The sequence below is a fragment of the Urocitellus parryii genome, chromosome 6, assembly GCF_045843805.1.
Source record: "Urocitellus parryii isolate mUroPar1 chromosome 6, mUroPar1.hap1, whole genome shotgun sequence".
Taxonomy (NCBI): domain Eukaryota; kingdom Metazoa; phylum Chordata; class Mammalia; order Rodentia; family Sciuridae; genus Urocitellus; species Urocitellus parryii.
Genome location: NC_135536.1, coordinates 115586677 through 115607526, shown reverse-complemented (window position 1 = coordinate 115607526; position 20850 = coordinate 115586677). Strand labels below are relative to the sequence as shown.

Sequence of the window (20850 nt, the reverse complement as noted above, 5' to 3'; positions counted from 1 at the left end):
CATTTGCATTTAATATAATTATGGATACATTTAGTTATTAAAAATATTTGTTTTATATTGTTTCATCTGTTCTTACCCCCTTTCTTGCTTTCTTTTGAATTATTTTTACTTAATTGTTTTCACTCTATTGTAAATTATTATTATTATTATTATTATTATTATTATTATTATAGTTAAGTGGCTATCCTAGCAGAGGGTCTGGCAAATTTTTTCTGTCAAGAGCCATATAGTAAAATTTTTAGCTTTGTAGACCATATGGTTTCTCTCCTAACTACCCAATTTTGCCATTGTAAATGCAAAATCATCCATAGATAATAGGTAAAGGAATGAATTACAGAAGGAAGAATAGATAAAGTCATCTAGGTAGAAAAATGTCAGCTAGACTCTTGGAGAGTATTTTAACTTTCAAAATGAGTAGTGGATAAAGAGTTAAAAAAGTAAATCAGAGAAAGCCAATTAGGAAGATTACATGAAAAATAATCTTCATGTGAGAGCAGTTCAAGAACCAGAAGTTGACTGCCTTTAGACATATGCTATGTTGTGTGAAGATGAATAAAAGGCCTCTGAATTTAGCATCTCTTTGATAATTGGTGACTATTTCAAAGAGTATTGAGAAGGAGAGCAGAGTGTGGGTTCTTAAATACTTGGAAATATAGTCATTCCCATGTTCTGTTCTCTGGACTATGAATAACAGAGTTGCCTAGATTTCCCTTGGAAATGTATATTTTTAAAAAAGTTCCCCAGATGATGCTAATAAATGCTTAAGTTTGGAAATTACAAATATAGATTTTTTTCAATCAGCTTAGCAAAGACTGACTTAGGCAAATTCAAACACAAAGCCATGACTTAATACAATAACAAAAGAAAATCATATTGACATAAGTGGGAATAGAAGACTGTGCTGTGGCTGTTGCTGGAAACCTGCAGTTAAAGCAGCTGAAGAGGTTTTAGCTTCTTAGAGGTAATGGGGAGATGTAATTGAAGTGGGTTTACACACAGCTTAGGATAGCGCTCCTCTTTTGAGAAAGAAGGTGTTCTGAGTTTAGTTTTAGGGTTGTCATATTATATAACCTTAAGAATCAGATTGTAGTCATTTAGTGCATTTCCTGAAGTAATGGAGTCCAGCCTTCCTGCTGTAAGGAGTACTTTGCTTCCGTGAAGCCTTATTCTTAGGGATTCAGGAGAACAAAAACATAGCAGAGCAGACTCCTGATTCTACTTAAATAACTTTTAAAAATATTTTTGGGGGATAATTGGGGAACATTTAATATTGGTTAATATTAAAAATCATTAATTTTAAGCTAGATGCAATGGCACCTGCCTGTAATCTCATCTGCTTGGGAGGCTGAGACAGGAGGATTATGGGTTCACAGTCCCCTGGACAACATAGTGAGACCCTGTCTCAAAAAAAAAAAAAAAAGTTACTTTTTAAAGGTTCAATTATGGTAGTGTCATTGTTTGAAACAAAATAGTAAGTGGATTCTCAGTGTTTGTATGAAAAATGAAAGTTTCATCTGAAGTATACCTCCAAATATAAATTCTCAAACATAAGAGACCATCTGTAGTGCTAACAAAGATACACAAAAATCAGCAATCAGAAGAGAAATTCAGTCTGGATGATATTAAAATGTTAGTCCTAAAAATATTAAGTTTTATATTTAGAATTTTAAAAAATGAGTGAGAGTAATAGCCCTTATATTAAAACAGTTGTGAAATTTAAGTAGGTAGAGAAAAGATCAGGTGGATATGAAAATGACAAATTTTAGAAGTGAAAGAAATCTGCAGTTAAAGCAGCTGGAGAACACCAACAACATAGTGTTCATGAGTGGGAAAAGTCAATAATGTTCTTTCCAATATTAATCTATAAAAATGCAATTTCAAAATGTCAAAATATATTTTTCATGGTAGTAAACATACTTATGTTGAAATTATTATGGTAAATAGCCAAAGTGAAAAACCAAATTTTGGAGATATGTTCTTCATATATGAGAATTTATTATAGAATTGTGATAATTAAGATGGGCTCAGGGATAGACAAATACAGCTGTGGAACAGAATATAAAACCCAGAACACATTGTTAGGTATATGGCAAAGGTGGCAAAGGTGGCATTATATATCAGTGCACAGAGAGTTGACTATTAGGTGCTGGTTAATTGTTAATTTGAGTTGGAGTGAAATAATTAAGAGCCCTGTCTTACAATAGCCTGAAAATAGATTATGTGAATTAAAGACCTAAAAACAAAACAAAACAACAACAAAAAAACAAAAAAAAAGAAAACCTAGGCCTTTTGTAAGAAAATATAGGATAACTTTATGTCCTCAGCATAAAGAAGTATTTAAAGAAAAACTACCAGGAGATAATAAACTTTAGAGCCAGACTGCCTGCTTTTAAATCTTTATCATATTCTAGTTATGATTTTGGGCAAGTTATACAATCTTTCTGCATTTGTTCTATCATTTGTAAAGTGAGGATGACAGTAATAAAAACTGTAAGGGAAGAATTGTAAAGATTTATGTGAAGTAAAATGACTAGTGAAAACAAGCATGCATTAAGAATGAAATACAACCGTTTTTTCCCGTTGTTTACTAAAAAACAACCTGGATGCAGAGTTGCATTTGTAATCTCATCTATTTGGGAGGTTGATGAAACAACTTTGAGGATGAGGCCACCTTGGGCCTTTTAGACTCCTGTCTCAAAAAATTGTGGGTGTTTCCGGTTTGGGATCAAGGTCTGAGGTGGGGGTGGCAGGCACCATGTCCAGCTGTGAAGGTAGCAAGAAAGAAGAAGCCTCTGAAACAGCCTAAGAAGCAGTCCAAGGAGATGGATGAGGAAGAAAAGGCTTTTAAACAGAAACAAAAACAGGAGCAGAAGAAACTTGAGGAGCTAAAAGTGAAGGCCACTGGGAAGGGCCCCTTGGCCACAGGTGGAATTAAGAAATCTGGCAAAAAGTAACTCGTTTCTTGTGCCTGAAATGATGGTGACCATTAATTCCATTCCTATGAAACACCAGTACCCCCACTGTAATATCTTTTGCCACCTATAGCTACAATGAAGTGTTGTGTGGAGTCTGTTGTAAATTTAAGAATAAACTTTTGTTAAAAAAAAAATTGTGGGTGTAACTAAACGATATTCTGTTTGCCTACCCTGAGCAAGGCCTTAGATTTAATTTCCAGCACCACAAGGCTGGGGCCGATGGGTGGAGAGAGAAAAGATACAAAAAGGACAAGCTATAAGGAATCAATAAATTTTCTCTTTAAAAGTAAAAACTTCTAGGGGCTGGGATTGTGGCTCAGTGGTAGAGCGCTCACCTCACATGTGTGAGGCCCTGGGTTCGATCCTTAGCCCCACATAAAAATAAATAACAACTAAAAAATAAACAAAATAAAAAATATTCAAAAAAGTAAAAACTTCTCTATAACAAAATGTGTTGTAAATAAAAGAGGTAAGTCCCTGGTTGATAGGAGATTTTGCCACACAATCAACTGAAAGCTGATTAAAATACCAAAAAAATTAATATATGAAAAACTCATTTAAACTGTTAAGGAGAAGACACCTTATTAAAAAAGGAGATCAAAATGAATGAGCAACTTAGCCCAAATGGCAAATGAGATGGTTAGAGTTGCCAATCTTCACTGATAATCAAGGAGATGCAATTTTTTTTTTTTTTAAAGAGAGAGGAGAGAGAGAGAGAGAGAGAATTTTAATATTTATTTTTTAGTTCTCGGCGGACACAACATCTTTGTTGGTATGTGGTGCTGAGGATCGAATCCGGGCCGCACGCATGCCAGGCGAGCGCGCTACTGCTGAGCCACATCTCCAGCCCAAGGAGATGCAAATTAAAGAATAATCTTTTTGTACTTTAGATTGGCAGAAACTCAATATTCTGACAATACTGACTTTTAGTAAGGAAACAGAAAAGTCTGAACTCTGCTACATTTGTTTGAAATGGACATTAGAGTAACCATTTGGAAAGCATTTTGTTAATATCTGGCAAAGTCAAGATACTCCAAATGCAGTAATTTTACTCTTAATTATAAAGAGAAAAATCTAGCAAATACACATGAGGAGACACGTGTGAGAATTGCAGCATTGTTTTCATAGTGTAATGTTGGAACCATCGTAATATTCACTAGGAGGGCAGTGAGTGAATTGATTAACTGTGGTAGAATCATGAAATGGGATGTTATTTAGCCATTATTGAACTTTACATCTGTTAATAGGAAAAATGATATTAAACTAAAGTGAAAAGTAGACTATAGTGTGATAATATTTCTTAGAGATTAAAAACAAAACAGTATTATATATAAATACAAAAACATGGAATAATAACTTCTGGGTTATAGAGCAAATGAGGGAGCTTTAACTGTTTTTAATACATGTGTTTATAAAAATGGTCTTGAGTGAGCATAGCAGTTTTCAAACTTGCTGAATTTGAGCAGTAGATATATGGTTGCTTTTTATATGTTCCATAATCTGTATATTTGAAATATCATCTAGGAAAAAGATAACAAAGTTTCTTGATTAGAGGATTTTGACAAATATTTGGTAGTATGATATTGAAATAACTGAATATTTTTATTGTTTTTAAAAATAGCACATTATATGTTAAAGGATGAAATAACTAAAAAGAGGAGGGTTGATGACAAATGATAATTGTTTTTTGGTAGGACATAGTACTAATGGAGATAATAAGAAATAGGTTTTGTTCTCAAAAGGATGTGGAACAATTTTTCTCTACACAGGAACTGAAGAATAGAGATGAAATGAAAATAAGAATAAATTGAGGTTGAGAAACCATTTGTAGGTAATTATTTTCTGAGTGAGGAGTAAAAGAGTAGTGTTTGGGGAATATGAGAAGATTGATAGGGTATGTGGAATGGAATGAGGTTAGGTGGAAAGGTAGAATATTAACATCAAAAGACAAAAGGAGGTTGAATAAATTTATAATGGTGCCTACTTATATAATATTTTCAATTTGGCTCAGTAAGTCCAGCAGAATCTTTTTCTTACTCTGGTCAAACTTGTCTGTTCTCCCATCTTGGGCAAAGAGGAGAGTCAAAACCCAGAGTTCTTTGAAACTATGTCTATTTACATAACAGGTTTCTCTCATTGCTTTCTTGATTATAATGCTATTTTCTGATCTTTCTGTAATTAATGTATTTCACAAAGTTTTTGCACCACTGAAAGCATTCTTTCTTGATTTTGCATCATCTTTAAGAAATTTGGGTGCAAGGTGACTAGCTTTGTGTAATTATTCTGTCCTTTAGTCCAGTCCTTAGTGAATAAAGAACAAACTTGGTTTTAATTCCAAGTAACTTAGAATCATTTGAAATATCAGGGGATATTGTACTTTTTAAATTCTGAATTGTTGATAAAACAAAACATTGAAATGTATGTATATATTTTTTGCCAGTTACTGTTTTAGAAAATACTCTTTATTTGGACAATAGGATGTAGTCTCAATGAGACTATTTGCAGTACTTGTTCCTGTACTGAGAGTTAGAATTTTGTGTTCTAAAAGATGTATGTAATGAATGTGTTTGTTAAGTCTTTCTTTTTTGAGCGTCAGACAGCAATGTTTAATATGACTTGTAAATGTTTCACGTCTTTTATATTACAGTTTTTTTTACCAAGAAAATGATTTGCATGATCTTGAACAACACATACTATTTATGCTGATGGGACAGGATCCAATATGAATATAAGTGATGGAGGAAGACGACGCTTTGAGGATAATGAACATACATTACGTATATATCCTGGGACAATTTCAGAAGGGACAATCTACTGTCCAGTTCCTGCCAGGAAAAACACCACAGCTGCTGAGGTGATTGACACTCTTATAAACAAACTTCATCTAGACAAAACAAAATGTTATGTTTTAGCAGAGGTAAAGGAATTTGGTGGAGAAGAATGGATACTCAATCCAACAGACTGTCCAGTTCAGCGAATGATGTTGTGGCCACGAATGGCTCTGGAAAATCGCTTAAGTGGAGAGGACTACCGCTTTCTTCTGCGGGAAAAAAACCTTGATGGATCAATCCATTATGGTAGCCTTCAGTCATGGCTACGGGTAACGGAAGAACGACGCAGGATGATGGAACGAGGTTTTCTTCCACAGCCTCAACAGAAAGACTTTGATGATTTATGTAGCTTACCTGACTTGAATGAGAAAACTCTTTTAGAAAACCTACGAAATCGCTTTAAGCATGAAAAAATTTATACCTACGTTGGCAGTATTCTAATAGTTATTAACCCATTCAAATTTCTTCCTATTTATAACCCCAAATACGTCAAAATGTATGATAACCACCAATTGGGAAAACTTGAGCCCCACATATATGCAGTGGCTGATGTAGCTTATCATGCTATGCTTCAGCGTAAAAAGAATCAGTGCATTGTGATTTCAGGAGAGAGTGGTTCTGGGAAGACTCAAAGCACAAACTTTCTTATTCACCACCTTACTGCACTCAGTCAGAAAGGATTTGCCAGTGGAGTAGAACAGATTATTCTTGGAGCTGGACCAGTACTTGAGGTAAGTGTATAGAAATAGTTTTCTTATCCTCAAATATATCTTTAGAAAATACCTGTTAGATGTGAGAAAATGAAATAAAATGAAATATAGAATCACAAACATCACTGTTATCAAGGGAAACAGGAAGATGGCAAAGCAGAAAGGTAATGTGGAAGATTGAAGGGTGTGAGAGCAATAAAAAAAATTTTTTGAAGTGTATCCTTTGGTAAGTCATGCAAAGATAGAGATGACTGGAATGATATCCTTTTCCTTAGAAAGGTAGAAAGCAGAGCAGGACTCCTGTAATTAGGTATGGAAGTAGGTGTTTGGGGAATACATTCTTGCCAGTGTATTTGTCTCTCTGTAATCTTAATGAGTGCCTGGCATTGAAATTCTTAATGAGTTAAGAATATAGACTAGCCAGGGTTAATGGCACATACCTCTGATCCCAGCAACTTAACTCAATTGCAAGTTTGAGGCTAGTCTCAGTAACTCAGTGAAGCTGTAAGGAATTGAGTGAGACCCTATCTCAAAATAAAAATTTAGAAAGGGCTGAAGATGTAGCTCAGTGGTAAAGTACCCCTAAGTTCAATTCTTGGTAACCCTCACCCCCCCCCCCCCCCCCCCCCGTAGAGATATTGTTGTGTGGGATGCCGTGGAAGTATTACTATCATGTTGAAAGAGAATAACAGAAAGATAATGCATTGATCTCACTTATATATATAATCCAAAAAAGTCAAATGCATAAAAACAATAAAATAATGGTTATTAAGAACTAGGGGTTGAGGGGCTGGGATTGTGGCTCAACAGTAGAGCGCTCGGCTAGCATGTGCAGGGCCCCGAGTTCGATCCTCAGTACCACATAAAAATAAATGAATGGAATAAAGGTATAGTGTTCTACAACTAAAAACAAACAAACAAAAACAACAACTAGGGATTGAAGAGATATTGATCAAAGAGCATGAAACCTCAGTTACACAAGATGAAAAAGTTTAAGAGATTGGGCTAGAGATGTGGCTCAAGCGGTAACGCGCTTGCCTGGCATGCGTGGGGTGCTGGGTTCGATCCTCAGCACCACATAAAATAAAATAAAGATGTTGTGTCCACCCAAAACTGGAAAAAAAAAAGTTTAAGAGATCTATTTTACAACATTGTGATTCCAATTAATAATAATGTGTACTTGAGAATTTCTTAGACAATAATTTACATGTTCTTATAATAAATATGAGTTAATAAATATGTAAATTGCTCAGTTTGCCTATTCCGTGATATGTAGATAAATGAAAACATCATGTTGTATACCATAACTTTTACTTATCAATTAAAAAAGAAAAAGAGAATACAAATTTTCTTTTAAACCTGAAAGGAAGAGGTCATATTACTGTCTCTCTGTGTGTGTGTGTGTGTGTGTGTGTGTTTGTGTGTGTGTGTGTGTATGTATGTGTGTATATGTGTATGTATATTATGGAACTCAGGATTGAACCTAGTGCCTCACACATGCTAACATGCTAGGCACTGCTTTACCCCACTGAGCTACGTCCCCAGCTGTTTTTAATTTTAATTGAGACAGGGTTTTGCTAAGTTGTCCAAGCTGGCCTTAAACTTGAAATCCTCCTGTTAGCTTTTTTGTCACTGTGACGAAAAGACTGGGAAAGAATAATTTTAAAAGTATGAAAAGTTTATTTGGTACTCATGTTTCAGAGGTCTCAGTTCATAGATGACCAATTCCACTCGTTGGGTCTGGAGGTGAGGCAGAACATCATGGTTGGAGTGTGTGGTGGAGAAAAGCTGCTTAGGATGTGGCACCAGGAAACAAGGGGGAGGGAGGGGCACACTGTAGATCTGGGACAAAATATATATCCCTAAAGGCATGTCCCTAATGACCCACCTCTACCAGCCACACCTTATCTGCCTACATTTATCACCCAGTTAATCCATTCAAGTGGATTAATACAATGACCAGGTTAAGGCTCTCATAACCCAAATATTTCACCTCTAAGCTTTCTTGCATTGATTTTCACATGAGCTTTTGGAGAACATCTAATATTCTAATTAATAGCACCTCCTACTTTACCTGCTTAGTGGCTGGGATTATAGGCATGTGCTACCATGCTTGACTTTGTTGTGTTTTTAAGAGATTTCATGAGGTCTAATTGAACTACAATAAACTGTACATACTTAAGGTGTACAATATGATAAATTCTTTTTTTTATTGGATCTTCCTGGGAATTGAATTCGGGGGCACTTGACCACTGAGCCACATCCCCAGCCCTTTTTGTATTTTATTTAGAGACAGGGTCTCACTGAGTTGCTTAGCACCTTGCTTTTGCTGAAACTGGCTTTGAACTTTATCCTCCTACCTCAGCCTCCTGGGTACCTTTGAAAATGTCAAGTAGGGAGAGAGAAAGATGGTGGAGTATAACTAGGCAGTGACTCTGGATTCCTAAATAGCTCAGAAAGGAGATGGTGAAGGAACAGTTGACTAGAGAGCTGGGTGAGAGAGTAAATGCTCTAAGACCCAATGTTGGACAGTATGAAACTTGAAGAGTTACAGAGATTATCAGAATGGAAAATAATAAGGACAGAATTCCTTAATCTTGAACCTGAATAGGGTGGTGTGATGGGGGAAGGAAATGGAGAAAAAAGGAGAGGAAAAGCACACAAGATCACTTTCTTAACAGTTGGAATGAAAAACAGAAAAAATTGATATGTGATAGAAACAGGCTGAATCAGTGAGGAGATCAGGCAGTTTAATCTAAATTGTGGACTGAAAGCCATTCTTGCTATGGCAGCCATTTTGTGGAGTCCACAGGTGATCAGCCTCTCTAAAATAAATGAAAAGAGCTTCTCTCTACCTTCAGATAGCAACAGATAAAAATAGAGGGAGTACCTCTGCATAAGCATGTCTCAATTATTTGTCTGGAAGAAACTTGAAGGATCCCTACTTGCCCAAAGTTGCCGAAACACCTTCCTCCTCACTGAGGACAAGGGAAGTGGGGCGGAGCAGCCCCCAGAGCTGGTCATTCCCAGGAAGTACTTACCTGACCCAGCCCTCCATACATCTTCCACAGGAATTCAGAAACCAGGATGTATGCCCATGATTCACAGCTGTGGGCAGTGAGAGCTCATGCACAGGTGGAAAGGTTGTTTTTGTTCTAGACAGTGGAGGGGGTTGGCATCTGTGATTTTTAATCACCTGGGGAGCTTGGACTAGCTGAGCCTATTATTGGTGAGCAGGGACACTGGTCCACAATCTGCTGGTTTAGGGGAAACACTTCTGCACTGCAGACCAGCCACATGAGCCTAGAACCACTGGTCCAGTGCTTGCAGACAGACACCAGGATCTATGCTACTTTGAAGAGAGCGTGTGGAGGTGAGCGGGTGGGCAACAGCCCTGAGCCAAGTACTGGGTGCTGTTGCATACAACAAAAACATCCAGCAGATGCAGCAAAGCAACCCTCTGAGCATCCAGCCTTAGGCCCCTGGGCTAATAAAAGGAGAACTGGGGGCTGGAGTTAGTGGCTCAATGGTAGAGTGCTTGCCTAGCACGTTTGGGGCACTGGGTTTGATCCTCAGCACCACATTAAAAAAACAAAAAGATATTGTATGTCTACCTACAACTAAAAAATAAATATTAAAAAAAAGAATGGAGAGCTGGGTGGTGGAAGTACACAGCAACCAGGGATATTACTCCTGTGCCCCCAGAACCTCTAGGGGAAAATCAAAAGCTGAAGAGTGTTGGGCATTTTCTAAACTGATGAAGTCCAAACCAGGATGACTCAATAAGAATTTTCTCCACCTTGGCATGTTTTATTGTAAACAGTTCTAATGTCAACTTTGATCATACATATATTACTCATTTTGATTTAAGAGTTGTTACCCTAAAATTTGATATTGTGCCCTCAATCCATTTGATTGTATTTCTTCTAGTGTTTTAAAGCATTTAGTGGAATAATTCTTTTTGTTTTTTTTTAGCTCAGGTTTACATTTGTTCCTCTTAGCTCCTCTTTTCTCTTACATTACTTGCTACTATCTTAAATCCCCCTGCCCCATCTTATTCTTTTTGCCTTAGTTTTTTTATGGTTCTTTTCTATCTTTTCATTACTTTTTCACTTTTTTCTTGTTTAGCCCAATTTTTCTTTCCTTCCTTTTTTAGCTCCTGTATATAATAGCCATTTTACTCCTATTAGTAACTAATTTTCCAACCTATTCCAGAACAGTACTACAAGTTTATACCTGGGTCAGTGAAACTGTGGAGAATATTGTCAACAATTTTGTTTTTTTCTAAAGTTGGTTAGTATTTAGTTTTGCTCTGAAGTGTCTGTAGTAAATAGGGTTTAATGTCTTCTCTCAAAGTAGTCCTTGTAGTAGGAATAGCAGAGGACACACAGTAAGTAAAACTATCAGTTCCTGGATATTCACCCAGCCTGGGGCCCTTAAGAGATGGAAGCTCACTAAATAGTCCCTTGTACAAAAGAAAAAGACAATAATCATCCCAACGGATGGGTAGACATATAAGCAGTATGAAAAAGCAAAGAGACAAGTCACCCAGAATAGCCAACAACCCTTCAACAACTGATCCCATTGACACCACATTAGAGAAAATGATGGAGAAATAATTTAGAAAATTAAGATGTTCAGTGAGCTAAAAGAAGATGTAAGTAGTGAACTTGGAAAATACAGAAAGTAAAAGATCATTTCATAAAAGGGATTCTGAAAAAGAACCAAATGGATATTGTGGAAGTGACTTAGTAAATCAAATTAAAAATTCAGTGAAAAGTATCACCAATATATTAGACCCCTTAGAAGATATTTTCATAGACCTTGAAGATAAAAGTATATGATCTTGAAAATAAAGTTGATAATATATAAGTTGTTAAGAGACCATGACCAGAATATTCAAGATATCTGAGATAATATTAAGAGGCCAAATTTAAGAATTACTGGGGTGGGGCAGGGGTTGTAATTCAGTGCTAGAGCATTTGCCTAATATGAGGCACTGTGTTCTATTCTCAGCATTGCTTATAAATAAATAAAGGTCTATTGACAGCTTAAAAAAAAAAAGGATCATTGGGGTGGAAGAAAGCTCCAAAATACAAACTAAAGGAATGCACAATCTTTTCAATGAAATAATAACAAAAATTTCCAAATATTAGGAATAAGATGCCATCGAATTATAAGATGCCAGCATAACCTCAAATAGACAAGATCAAAAAAGATCCTCTCTCAGACACATATAAAGAAAATGCCTAATATACAGAATAATGATAGAATTTTAAAAACTGCAAGAGAAAAATAGCAGGTCACATTTAGAGGTAAACCAATTTGTATTTCAAGGGATTTGTCATCCTAGACCCTAAAGGCCAGAAGAAAACAGGTGCCTACCTAGATTGCTATATCCAGAAAAACTATCCTTTATAATTAAAGGTGAAATAAAAACCTTTTTGATAAGTAGAAACTGAAAGAATTCATAGCCACTAAACCTGAAGTATAAAACATAATGAAATATTTCATGTAGAAGAAATGAAAAATTAAAATGAAAAATGGTATATGGGTGAGGTGCTCTATAAGAATAGTCAGAGGAATCAAGTCTGAATTAAGCATTAGAAATAAAATGGCAGGACATAAAAATCATCTCTCTATAATAACATTGGATGTAAATAGTCTAAACTCTCCAATCAAAAGACACAGATTGGCAGATTGCATTAAAAAAGGAGACCCAATCATTAGGTATTTAGAAGAGACTCAATCTTATAGGCAAAGACATTCCCAGACTGAAGATGAAAGGGTGGGAAACGATTTAGTATGCAAATGGAAAGTGAAAGCTGAGAGGAGTAGCTATTCTCATATCACACATAGTAGACTTCTAGCCAAAATTAATCAGAAGAGACAAGGTCATTTCATAGTGGTTAAGAGAATCATCCACGACATGACAGTAATTGTAAATATTTATTCCCCAAGATACAGTAATTGTAAATATTTATTCCCTACATACAAAAAAACAAACCCTTCTCAATATAAAAAATAGACCAAAATACAATAATACGGGGTGATTTCAGCACCCCTTTCTCATCATTACATAGAGGTCATCCAGACATAAACTAAGTAAAGACTCTTCAGGAACTGACGAATACTATTAATCAAATGTACCTAACAGACAGCTATAGAATGTTTCATTCATCAACAACTTTTTTTTTCTCAGTAGTACATGGAACATTTTTCTAAAATAGATCATATTTTAGGGCACAAAGGAAATCTTAGCAAATACAAAAATTTTAGAGAATTCCTTGTGTTCTATATGAGATCATAATCAAATGAAATTAGAATTCAATGACAAGACTAACAGAAACCATTTTAACATCTGGAGATTGAATAGTAGATTTTTGATTTTTGGATACCGGGAGTTGATCTCAGGGCACTCAACCACTAAGCCACATCTCCAGTCCTATTTTGTATTTTATTTAGAGATAGTGTCTCACTGAGTTGCTTAGCACCTCACTAAAGTGGTGAGTCTAGCTTTGAACTTGGGATCTTCCTGCCTCTGCATCCCGAGCCACTGGGATTACAGGTGTGCATCACTGCACCTGGCCTGAATAGTATACTTTTGAATGAGGAATGAATCACAGAAGAGATGAGGGGAGAAATAAAATTCTTAGAAACAAATGAGAACAGAGGTACATGTATCAGAATATCAGGGACAATATGAAGGCAGTTATATAAAAGGAAAGTTTGTAGCACTGAATTTCTACATTAAAGAGAAGTATACCAAATAATAATCTAATGTTATAGCTCAAGGCCGTAGAAAAATTCCAAAATCCATAGAAGACTGGAAATAATGTCAGAGCCAAAATTAATGAAATTGAAAATAAAAACATACAAATAATCAATGAAACCAAGAGTTGTTTCTTTGAAAAGGTAAATAAGATTGATAAAACCTCAGCCAAACTAATCAAAAGAAAGTGAAGACTCAAATCAAAATTGGAGATGAAAAGGGAAATATCACAGCCACTTCTGAAATCTAGGGCATCATTAGTAACTATTTCAAAACTCTGTATTATAATAAGCTAGAAAATCTTGAAGATATTGATAATTCCCAGTGATATATGACCTACCCATGAAAGATGAGAATATAGAAAATGTAAGCAGACTAGTATCAAGCAATGAAATTGAAGTAGCTATTAAAAACTTTCCGAGAACAACAGAAAAAAAGCCCAGGATCAGATGGATTCTCAGCTTAGTTCTACCAGAACTTTAAGGAAGATAATGTTAATTCTCCCGAAATTATCCCATGAAATAGAAGAGGAGGAAACACAAACACTGCCAAATTCCTTCTATAAAGCCACTTTCACCCTGATACCCAAACCTGACAGACTCATTGAAGAAATAAAACTTCATACCCACGGGCTGGGGTTGTGGCTCAGCAGTAGAGCGCTCGCCTAGCATGCACAAGGCCCTGGGTTCAATCCTCAGCATCACATAAAAATAAATAAACAAAGGTATTGTGTCTAACCAAAAAATAAATATTAAAAAACCTTCAAAACTTCATACCAATATCCCTGATGAACATAGTTGCAAAAATCTTAATAAAATATTGGCAAGCTGCATTAAAAAATCACATTAATAGTGCACCAAAATCAAATGATTTTCATCCCAGTGATGCAAGGTCATTTCAACATACATGAATCAATAAATGTAGTTCACCACATAAATAGAGTTAAAAAAGCATTTGACAAAGCCCAGCACCCATTCATCTTTAAAGCACTAGAGAAACTAGGGAGAGAAGGAACTTATTTCAAAATTGTAAAGGTTATATACAACAGACCCAAGACCAGCATACTGAACAGAGAAAAATGGAAAGCATTTCTCTAAAAACAAACAAGACAAGGATATCTACTCTCACTACTCCTATTCTAACTGTAGCCAGACCAATTAAAGGGATTCAAATAGGAAAATAATTCAGATTATCTTTATTTGCTGTTACCATGATTTTATATTTAGAACACCCTCCCTCTTCCCTGGAAAAAGAAAAAAAAATTTCACCAGAAGACTTGTATTTTTTTAAATTTATTTTTTAGTACTAGGGATTGAATTCATGGGTGCTTAAACACTAAGTCACATCCTCAGCCCTTTTTATTTTCTTGAGTCAGGTTTCAACGTAACACATAAAATGATGTAAAATACTAAAACATGCTACACTGTGGATGAACCTTGATAACATTACACTAAATGAAAGAGGCAGACACACAACTGTATATTTTAGGATTCCATTAACATGAAATATCCAGAATAGGTAAGTCCTATGATAGAGCAAAAGAACTGATAGTTTATAGGGATTGAGGGAAGAACAGAGCGGGGAGTGACAATGTAATGATATGGTGTTTTGGAATAAAAATATTTTGGAATTAGAAGTTAATAGTTGTGCACAGTATTGTGAGCATACTAAATACTAAATTCTATACTTTAAATGGTTAATTGTTTTTTTCTGGTACCCAGGGATTGAACTCAGGGACACTTGACCACTGAGTCACATTCCCAACTCTGTTTTGTATTTTATTTAGAGTCAGGGTCTCACTGAGTTGCTTAGGGCCTCGCTTTTTTGCTGAGGCTGGCTTTGAACTTGCAATCCTCCTGCCTCAGCTTCCTGAGCCTCTGGGATTATAGGTGTACACCACTGCATTTGGCTTAAGTGGTTAATTTTATGTTTTGTGAATTTCACCTCAAAAAAAAAAATCCAAACAAAGGGGTCAGAAATAGAGAAATTAAATTGGGAAGCGTGGGAATATTAGAAAAGAAATAAGAAGATAGATTAAAAGGTAACCATGAGGATGTCATCAAGTGAAATAACATAAAAACCCCAGTAAAAATCTAGAGATGGTCATATTACATAAGAAAGAAAATGACAAGTTGACTGCACATAATTCTTTAAAAATAAACAAGCTAAAAGTAAAAAAATAAAAAAAAATGTTGTGCTAAGACTAGTCAAAAGATAGTTGGGGGTGGGGTTGTGGCTCAGAGGTAGAGCACTTGCCTGTGAGCACGTGTGAGGCACTGGGTTTGATCCTCAGCACCACATAAAGTAAAATATAGACATTGTGTTCACCTATAACTAAAAAATAAATATTTTTTAAAAAGTTGGATCTCAAATAATTTAGATTACATACCACACTAAGATATTAAAAAAAAAAAGCAAATTAAATGTAAGGAAAAGTAAAAATAATCAAATGCTAGTGTTTTATATAATAAAGGATATTAAAATAAACTTTTAGCCAATGTGACAATTTAAGCAAGTTTTTTGAAAGATTCAAATTATCAAAGTTCACTGGAGAAGAAATGGATAATAAAAAGTGCTTATATATACTTAAAAATTTTTTTTAGTTGCTGATTTATTTATTTATTCATTTTTATGTGGTGCTGGGTATCGAACCCAGTCCTCACACTTGCTAGGCAAGCACTCTACCACTGAGCCACAAACCCAGCCCTGTATATATACTTTTAAAATTGAAAAAAAAAATTAAAAATCTTCCCACAAAGAAATCTGGGTCCGGATCACCATTAATCAATTCTAACACTTTAAGATGGAAAAAAGTTTATACTTTCTATGCAAACTCTTTCAGAAATAGGAGGGAAGATTTCCCAACAATCTATGAGACCAGAATTATCCCGAGGGGGGAATAATTTACAGAATACAATACCCCTCATGATAACAAATGCAGACATTCTGAACAAAACTTTAGCAATCTGAATTTAACAATAAATTAAGATACTACACTTAAACCAACTAGTATTTATCCCAGGAATGTAAGGATGGTTTAACATTTGAACTCCAATCAATGGAATGTACTATATTAACAAACTTTATATACATATATATGAAGTATATACAGTACAAATATATCTCAAATAGGCCCAGAAAGAGCAATTCCAACATCCATTCCTGATTAAACACAAAACCCTGCCTGTCATCACAATTAATAAAGACTGAACACTTTCTTTTAACATCAGAAAGAAAATTTGGATGTTCCTTTCACCACTTCTATTCAATATTATACTGGAGTAGCCAGAGGACAAAAGACATGCAGATTGGAAAAAAACAAAAACAAAACTTTTCTGTTTTTCAAATCATAATTGTCTGTGGAAAATTCAACCCACCAAAAGTGTGTATTTTAATGTGGTGCTTTTGGAAATGAGATTTTCCCGGGATTTGTGATTATTGTTTTTGTTACTGTTTGGTTCTTTTATGACTTTTCTGAACTAATCCAGTAGTGTCTGTGTTGTTTTTTTGCATGAAGCCATCAAATTGCTGAGTGCCTAGCACTCAGCCGGGCAATTGTCAATCTGCCTTACTTTTTACTTCCTGCTAACACAGAATCTGTAGTTCAAATGTGGATCTCAAGTCTTTCCTGAGCAGGTAAATATTCTTGAGTATGTGCAGTCTTGTGCATGTACACGACCTTCTACATGCTCAGAAATATTTCAGATTTTTTCAGAAGCCACTTCACACTTGTCACTCACCAGCTGTTCCTTTAAGTGGTTTGGTGAGCTTGTGTTCTCCTACCTCCCCATCTTGTTATTATTACTATAGGCAGTTAGAATGTTGAAACACTTGCCTCTGATTCTTTTTGACACTCATAGTGGTATAGAGAATATGGAGAGGCTATTCTCGTGAATGAGCTCAGATTTAGGTCAAATAAAGACAACTCTTTTTGAGTTTTTCCAGGGAAGTACCAGACAGTTCAAATTGTGGGAAATAGTATTTGGGAGAGCTCCGATTAGTGCTTTAAAAAAAAAAGGGGCTGGGATTGTGGCTTAGCGGTAGAGCATTCGACTAGCACGTGTGAAGACCTGGGCTTAATCCTCAGCACCACATAAAAATAAATAAACAAAATTAAGGTATTATGTCCACTACTTCTAAAAAATAAATATTAAACAAACAAACAAAAAAACCCCAACTATTATTGTAGGATGTTAGTTTTCTCTTCAGTTTTCAGCTAGGGAGAGAGGGATAGTGATAGTGCAAGTGAAAATTCTACAATGAATGCTTTTTTTTTTTTTAAAAAACTAACTTTCAATTATTTTTCTTTATTAAATGCCTCCCTACTGAGGCTTGTTAAAAGCCATTGGCTGACTTCCACAATTTTTTTTATATTTTTTTATTGGTTGTTCAAAACATTACAAAGCTCATGATATATCATCTTTCATACATTTGACTCAATTGGGTTATGAACTCCCATTTTTACCCCAAATACAAATTGCAGAATCACATCGGTTACACACTCACATTTTTACATAATGGCATATTAGTGACTGTTGTATTCTGCTACCTTTCCTATCCCCTACTATCCCCCCTCCCCTCCCCACCCATCATCCCTCTCTACCTCATCTGCTGTTGTTCAATTCTCTCCCTTGTTTCCCCCCCCCTTTCCCCTCACATAATCTTCTATGTAATTTTGTGTAACATTGAGGGTCTCCTACCATTTCCATATGCTTTCCCTTCTCTCTCCCTTTCTCTCCCCCCACTCGTCTTTGTTTAATGTTAATCTTTTCCTCATGCTCTTCCTCCCTGTTCTGTTCTTAGTTGCTCTCTTTATATCAAAGAAGACATTTGGCATTTGTTTTTTAGGGATTGGCTAGCTTCCCTTAGCATAATCTACTCTAATGCCATCCATTTCCCTGCAAATTCTATGATTTTGTCATTTTTTATTGCTGCATAGTACTCCATTGTGTATAGATGCCACATTTTTTTTATCCATTCATCTATTGAAGGGCATCTAGGTTGGTTCCACAGTCTAGCTATTGTGAATTGTGCTGCTATAATCATTGATGTGGCAGTATCCCTATAGTACGCTCTTTTAAGATCCTCAGGAAATAGTCCGAGGAGGGCGATAGCTGGGTCAAATGGTGGATCCATTCCCAGCTTTCCCAGGTATCTCCATACTGCTTTCCAAATTGTCCTTACCAATTTGCAGTCCCACCAGCAGTGTACAAGTGTACCCTTTTCCCCACATCCTGGCCAACACTTATTGTTGTTTGACTTCATAATGGCTGCCAATCTTACTGGAGTGAGATGGTATCTTAGGGTGGTTTTGATTTGCATTTCTCTGACTGCTAGAGATGGTGAGCATTTTTCCATGTACTTGTTGATTGATTGTATGTCCTCCTCTGAGAAGTGTCTGTTCAGGTCCTTGGCCCATTTGTTGATTGGGTTATTTGTTATCTTATTGTCTAATTTTTTGAGTTCTTTGTATATTCTGGATATTAGGGCTCTATCTGAAATGTGAGGGGTAAAAATTTGTTCCCATGATGTAGGCTCTCTATTCACCTCTCTTATTGTTTCTCTTGCTGAGAAAAAACTTTTTAGTTTAAGTCCCATTTATTTATTCTTGTTATTAACTCTTGGGCTATGGGCGTCCTATTAAGGAATTTGGAGCCCGACCCCACAGTATGTAGTTCGTAGCCAACTTTTTCTTCTATCAGACGCAGTGTCTCTGATTTGATATCAAGCTCCTTGATCCATTTTGAGTTAACTTTTGTGCATGGCGAGAGAAAGGGATTCAGTTTCATTTTGTTGCATATGGATTTCCAGTTTTCCCAGCACCATTTGTTGAAGATGCTCTCCTTCCTCCATCGCATGCTTTTAGCCCCTTTATCAAATATAAGAAAGTTGTAATTTTCTTCCACAATTCTTAAAAAGTTGACTAAAACTAGTTTTTAATCAGCATTCTTGTTTCTTTTATGTAGGAAAGAATTTTCAGAGGTTCTTACTTAGCTGTTTTTACTGATCTCACTTTCAGTGATCTTTTCAAAATTTAAAATTGCTGGGTTGTTTTGTAATAGGATATTAAACTTTTGTGCGTGTGTGTGTACACACATGTGTAAGAAATTGTCAAATAGGTTTCCAGAGTTGCTGTACCATTTTGCTTTTCCACCAAGAATGGTTGCTCCATATCCTCAGCAGCACTTGGCAATGCCAATTTTTCTTTCTCTCTTTTGAAAGCTATCTGTGCAAGGGTGAAGTAGTGTTTTAGTGGGTATATCATGGCCTTAGTTGGAATTCTCTAATAGCTAGTGATATTGAACCTGCTGTCTCATTGTTATTTGCCATCCACACAACCTTGTGATGAAATGTCTGTTCTAAAACTATTTCTCAGATTGTTCCAAATAACTTCACATAAGTGATAAAGTTGTAATCAGAATTTACAGAGCAGGTAAAGCTTCTGAGTGGCTACTGACGTTGTAAAATTGGGTAGAATTAGAAGCAGCGTATGTGAAAAAAAATGATTGATAAATTGTTCATCCACATTTAGATGTTTCCAAGCCCACATTTTCCTTTTTAACCAATTAAGTCCCAAGTTTTTAGTTCTGCAGATATTTCAATAAAATTGACATAGGTGCTTTAAAATAGGTTGGAAATTAATCTGGAGCTCCTGTATTTATTATGTTTATTATTATAATGTGGCTTTATTATTTTACTATTATAACATAATTGTGTGTCATATAATTATGTACTATATTTAATTTTTATATGTGTTGCACATCTGGGATGATGGATTAAAAATGGGTTAAATATTGTCATAATATAAAGCATTTGACAAATTAATTTTTCTTTGATATCAGCATTTCTCCATTTTATGGTTCTGTGCTGTTTTTCTAAATTTCTTGGAAAAAACTTTTTCTGGTGGAAAAGGAAAGGGAAGAATAGAGAAAACATTCAGTCATTCAGAGCTCACCACTGCCAACCTTTTTTGTGTGTATAGGTCACAGGGTTTGGTGGTATTTGAGAACCTGAACTCTTCACATCACTTATTTAGATATAGTGGAATGTAAGCATACATGAGGAAATTTTCATGAATGTGTGTGTCTTTGCTCCTAGAATCACTTTAACTTTTTTTTTTTTTTTTTTGTGGTGCTGAGCCTTGTGCGTGTAAGACAAGCACTCTACTGTGTGAGCTACATTCCCAGCCCCCCTTTAATTTTTTGTTGATAACTTTTTAAAAAAGAGAAATTTCATGGACATTTAAGTGCATACCTACTAAATAGGTATGCTTTTCAAACTTTATATTACATTTGAACCACTGGAAGATGTGATTGAAATAAATTGATGAGCTTTATCCTTAGAATTTCTGACTTGGTAGTTATGTGAAGTGTCTGAGAATTTTGTCTAACAAATTTCAGGTGATACTGATGCTTCTGGTCTTTGAAAAATTTTTTCTTTTTAGATATATATGAGAATAGAGTGTATTTTGACATATTATACATGCATGGAGTATATCATTTTAATTTGATCCCATTCTTATGGTTGAACATGATGTGGAATTATATGGTTGTATATTCATA

At 35.4% G+C, this 20850-nt stretch overlaps 1 protein-coding gene across 1 annotated transcript in view; it reads left to right on the top strand.

Annotated features, from left to right (window-relative positions):
• Nucleotides 1-20850, top strand: part of Myo9a (myosin IXA) — a 254323-nt gene that overhangs the window by 39008 nt on the left and 194465 nt on the right. The window contains exon 2 of the mRNA XM_026387807.2: nt 5623-6537. Within this exon, the coding sequence (XP_026243592.2) occupies nt 5698-6537 (840 nt within the window). The 5' untranslated portion in view covers nt 5623-5697. The remainder of the gene's footprint in view (nt 1-5622; nt 6538-20850) is intronic.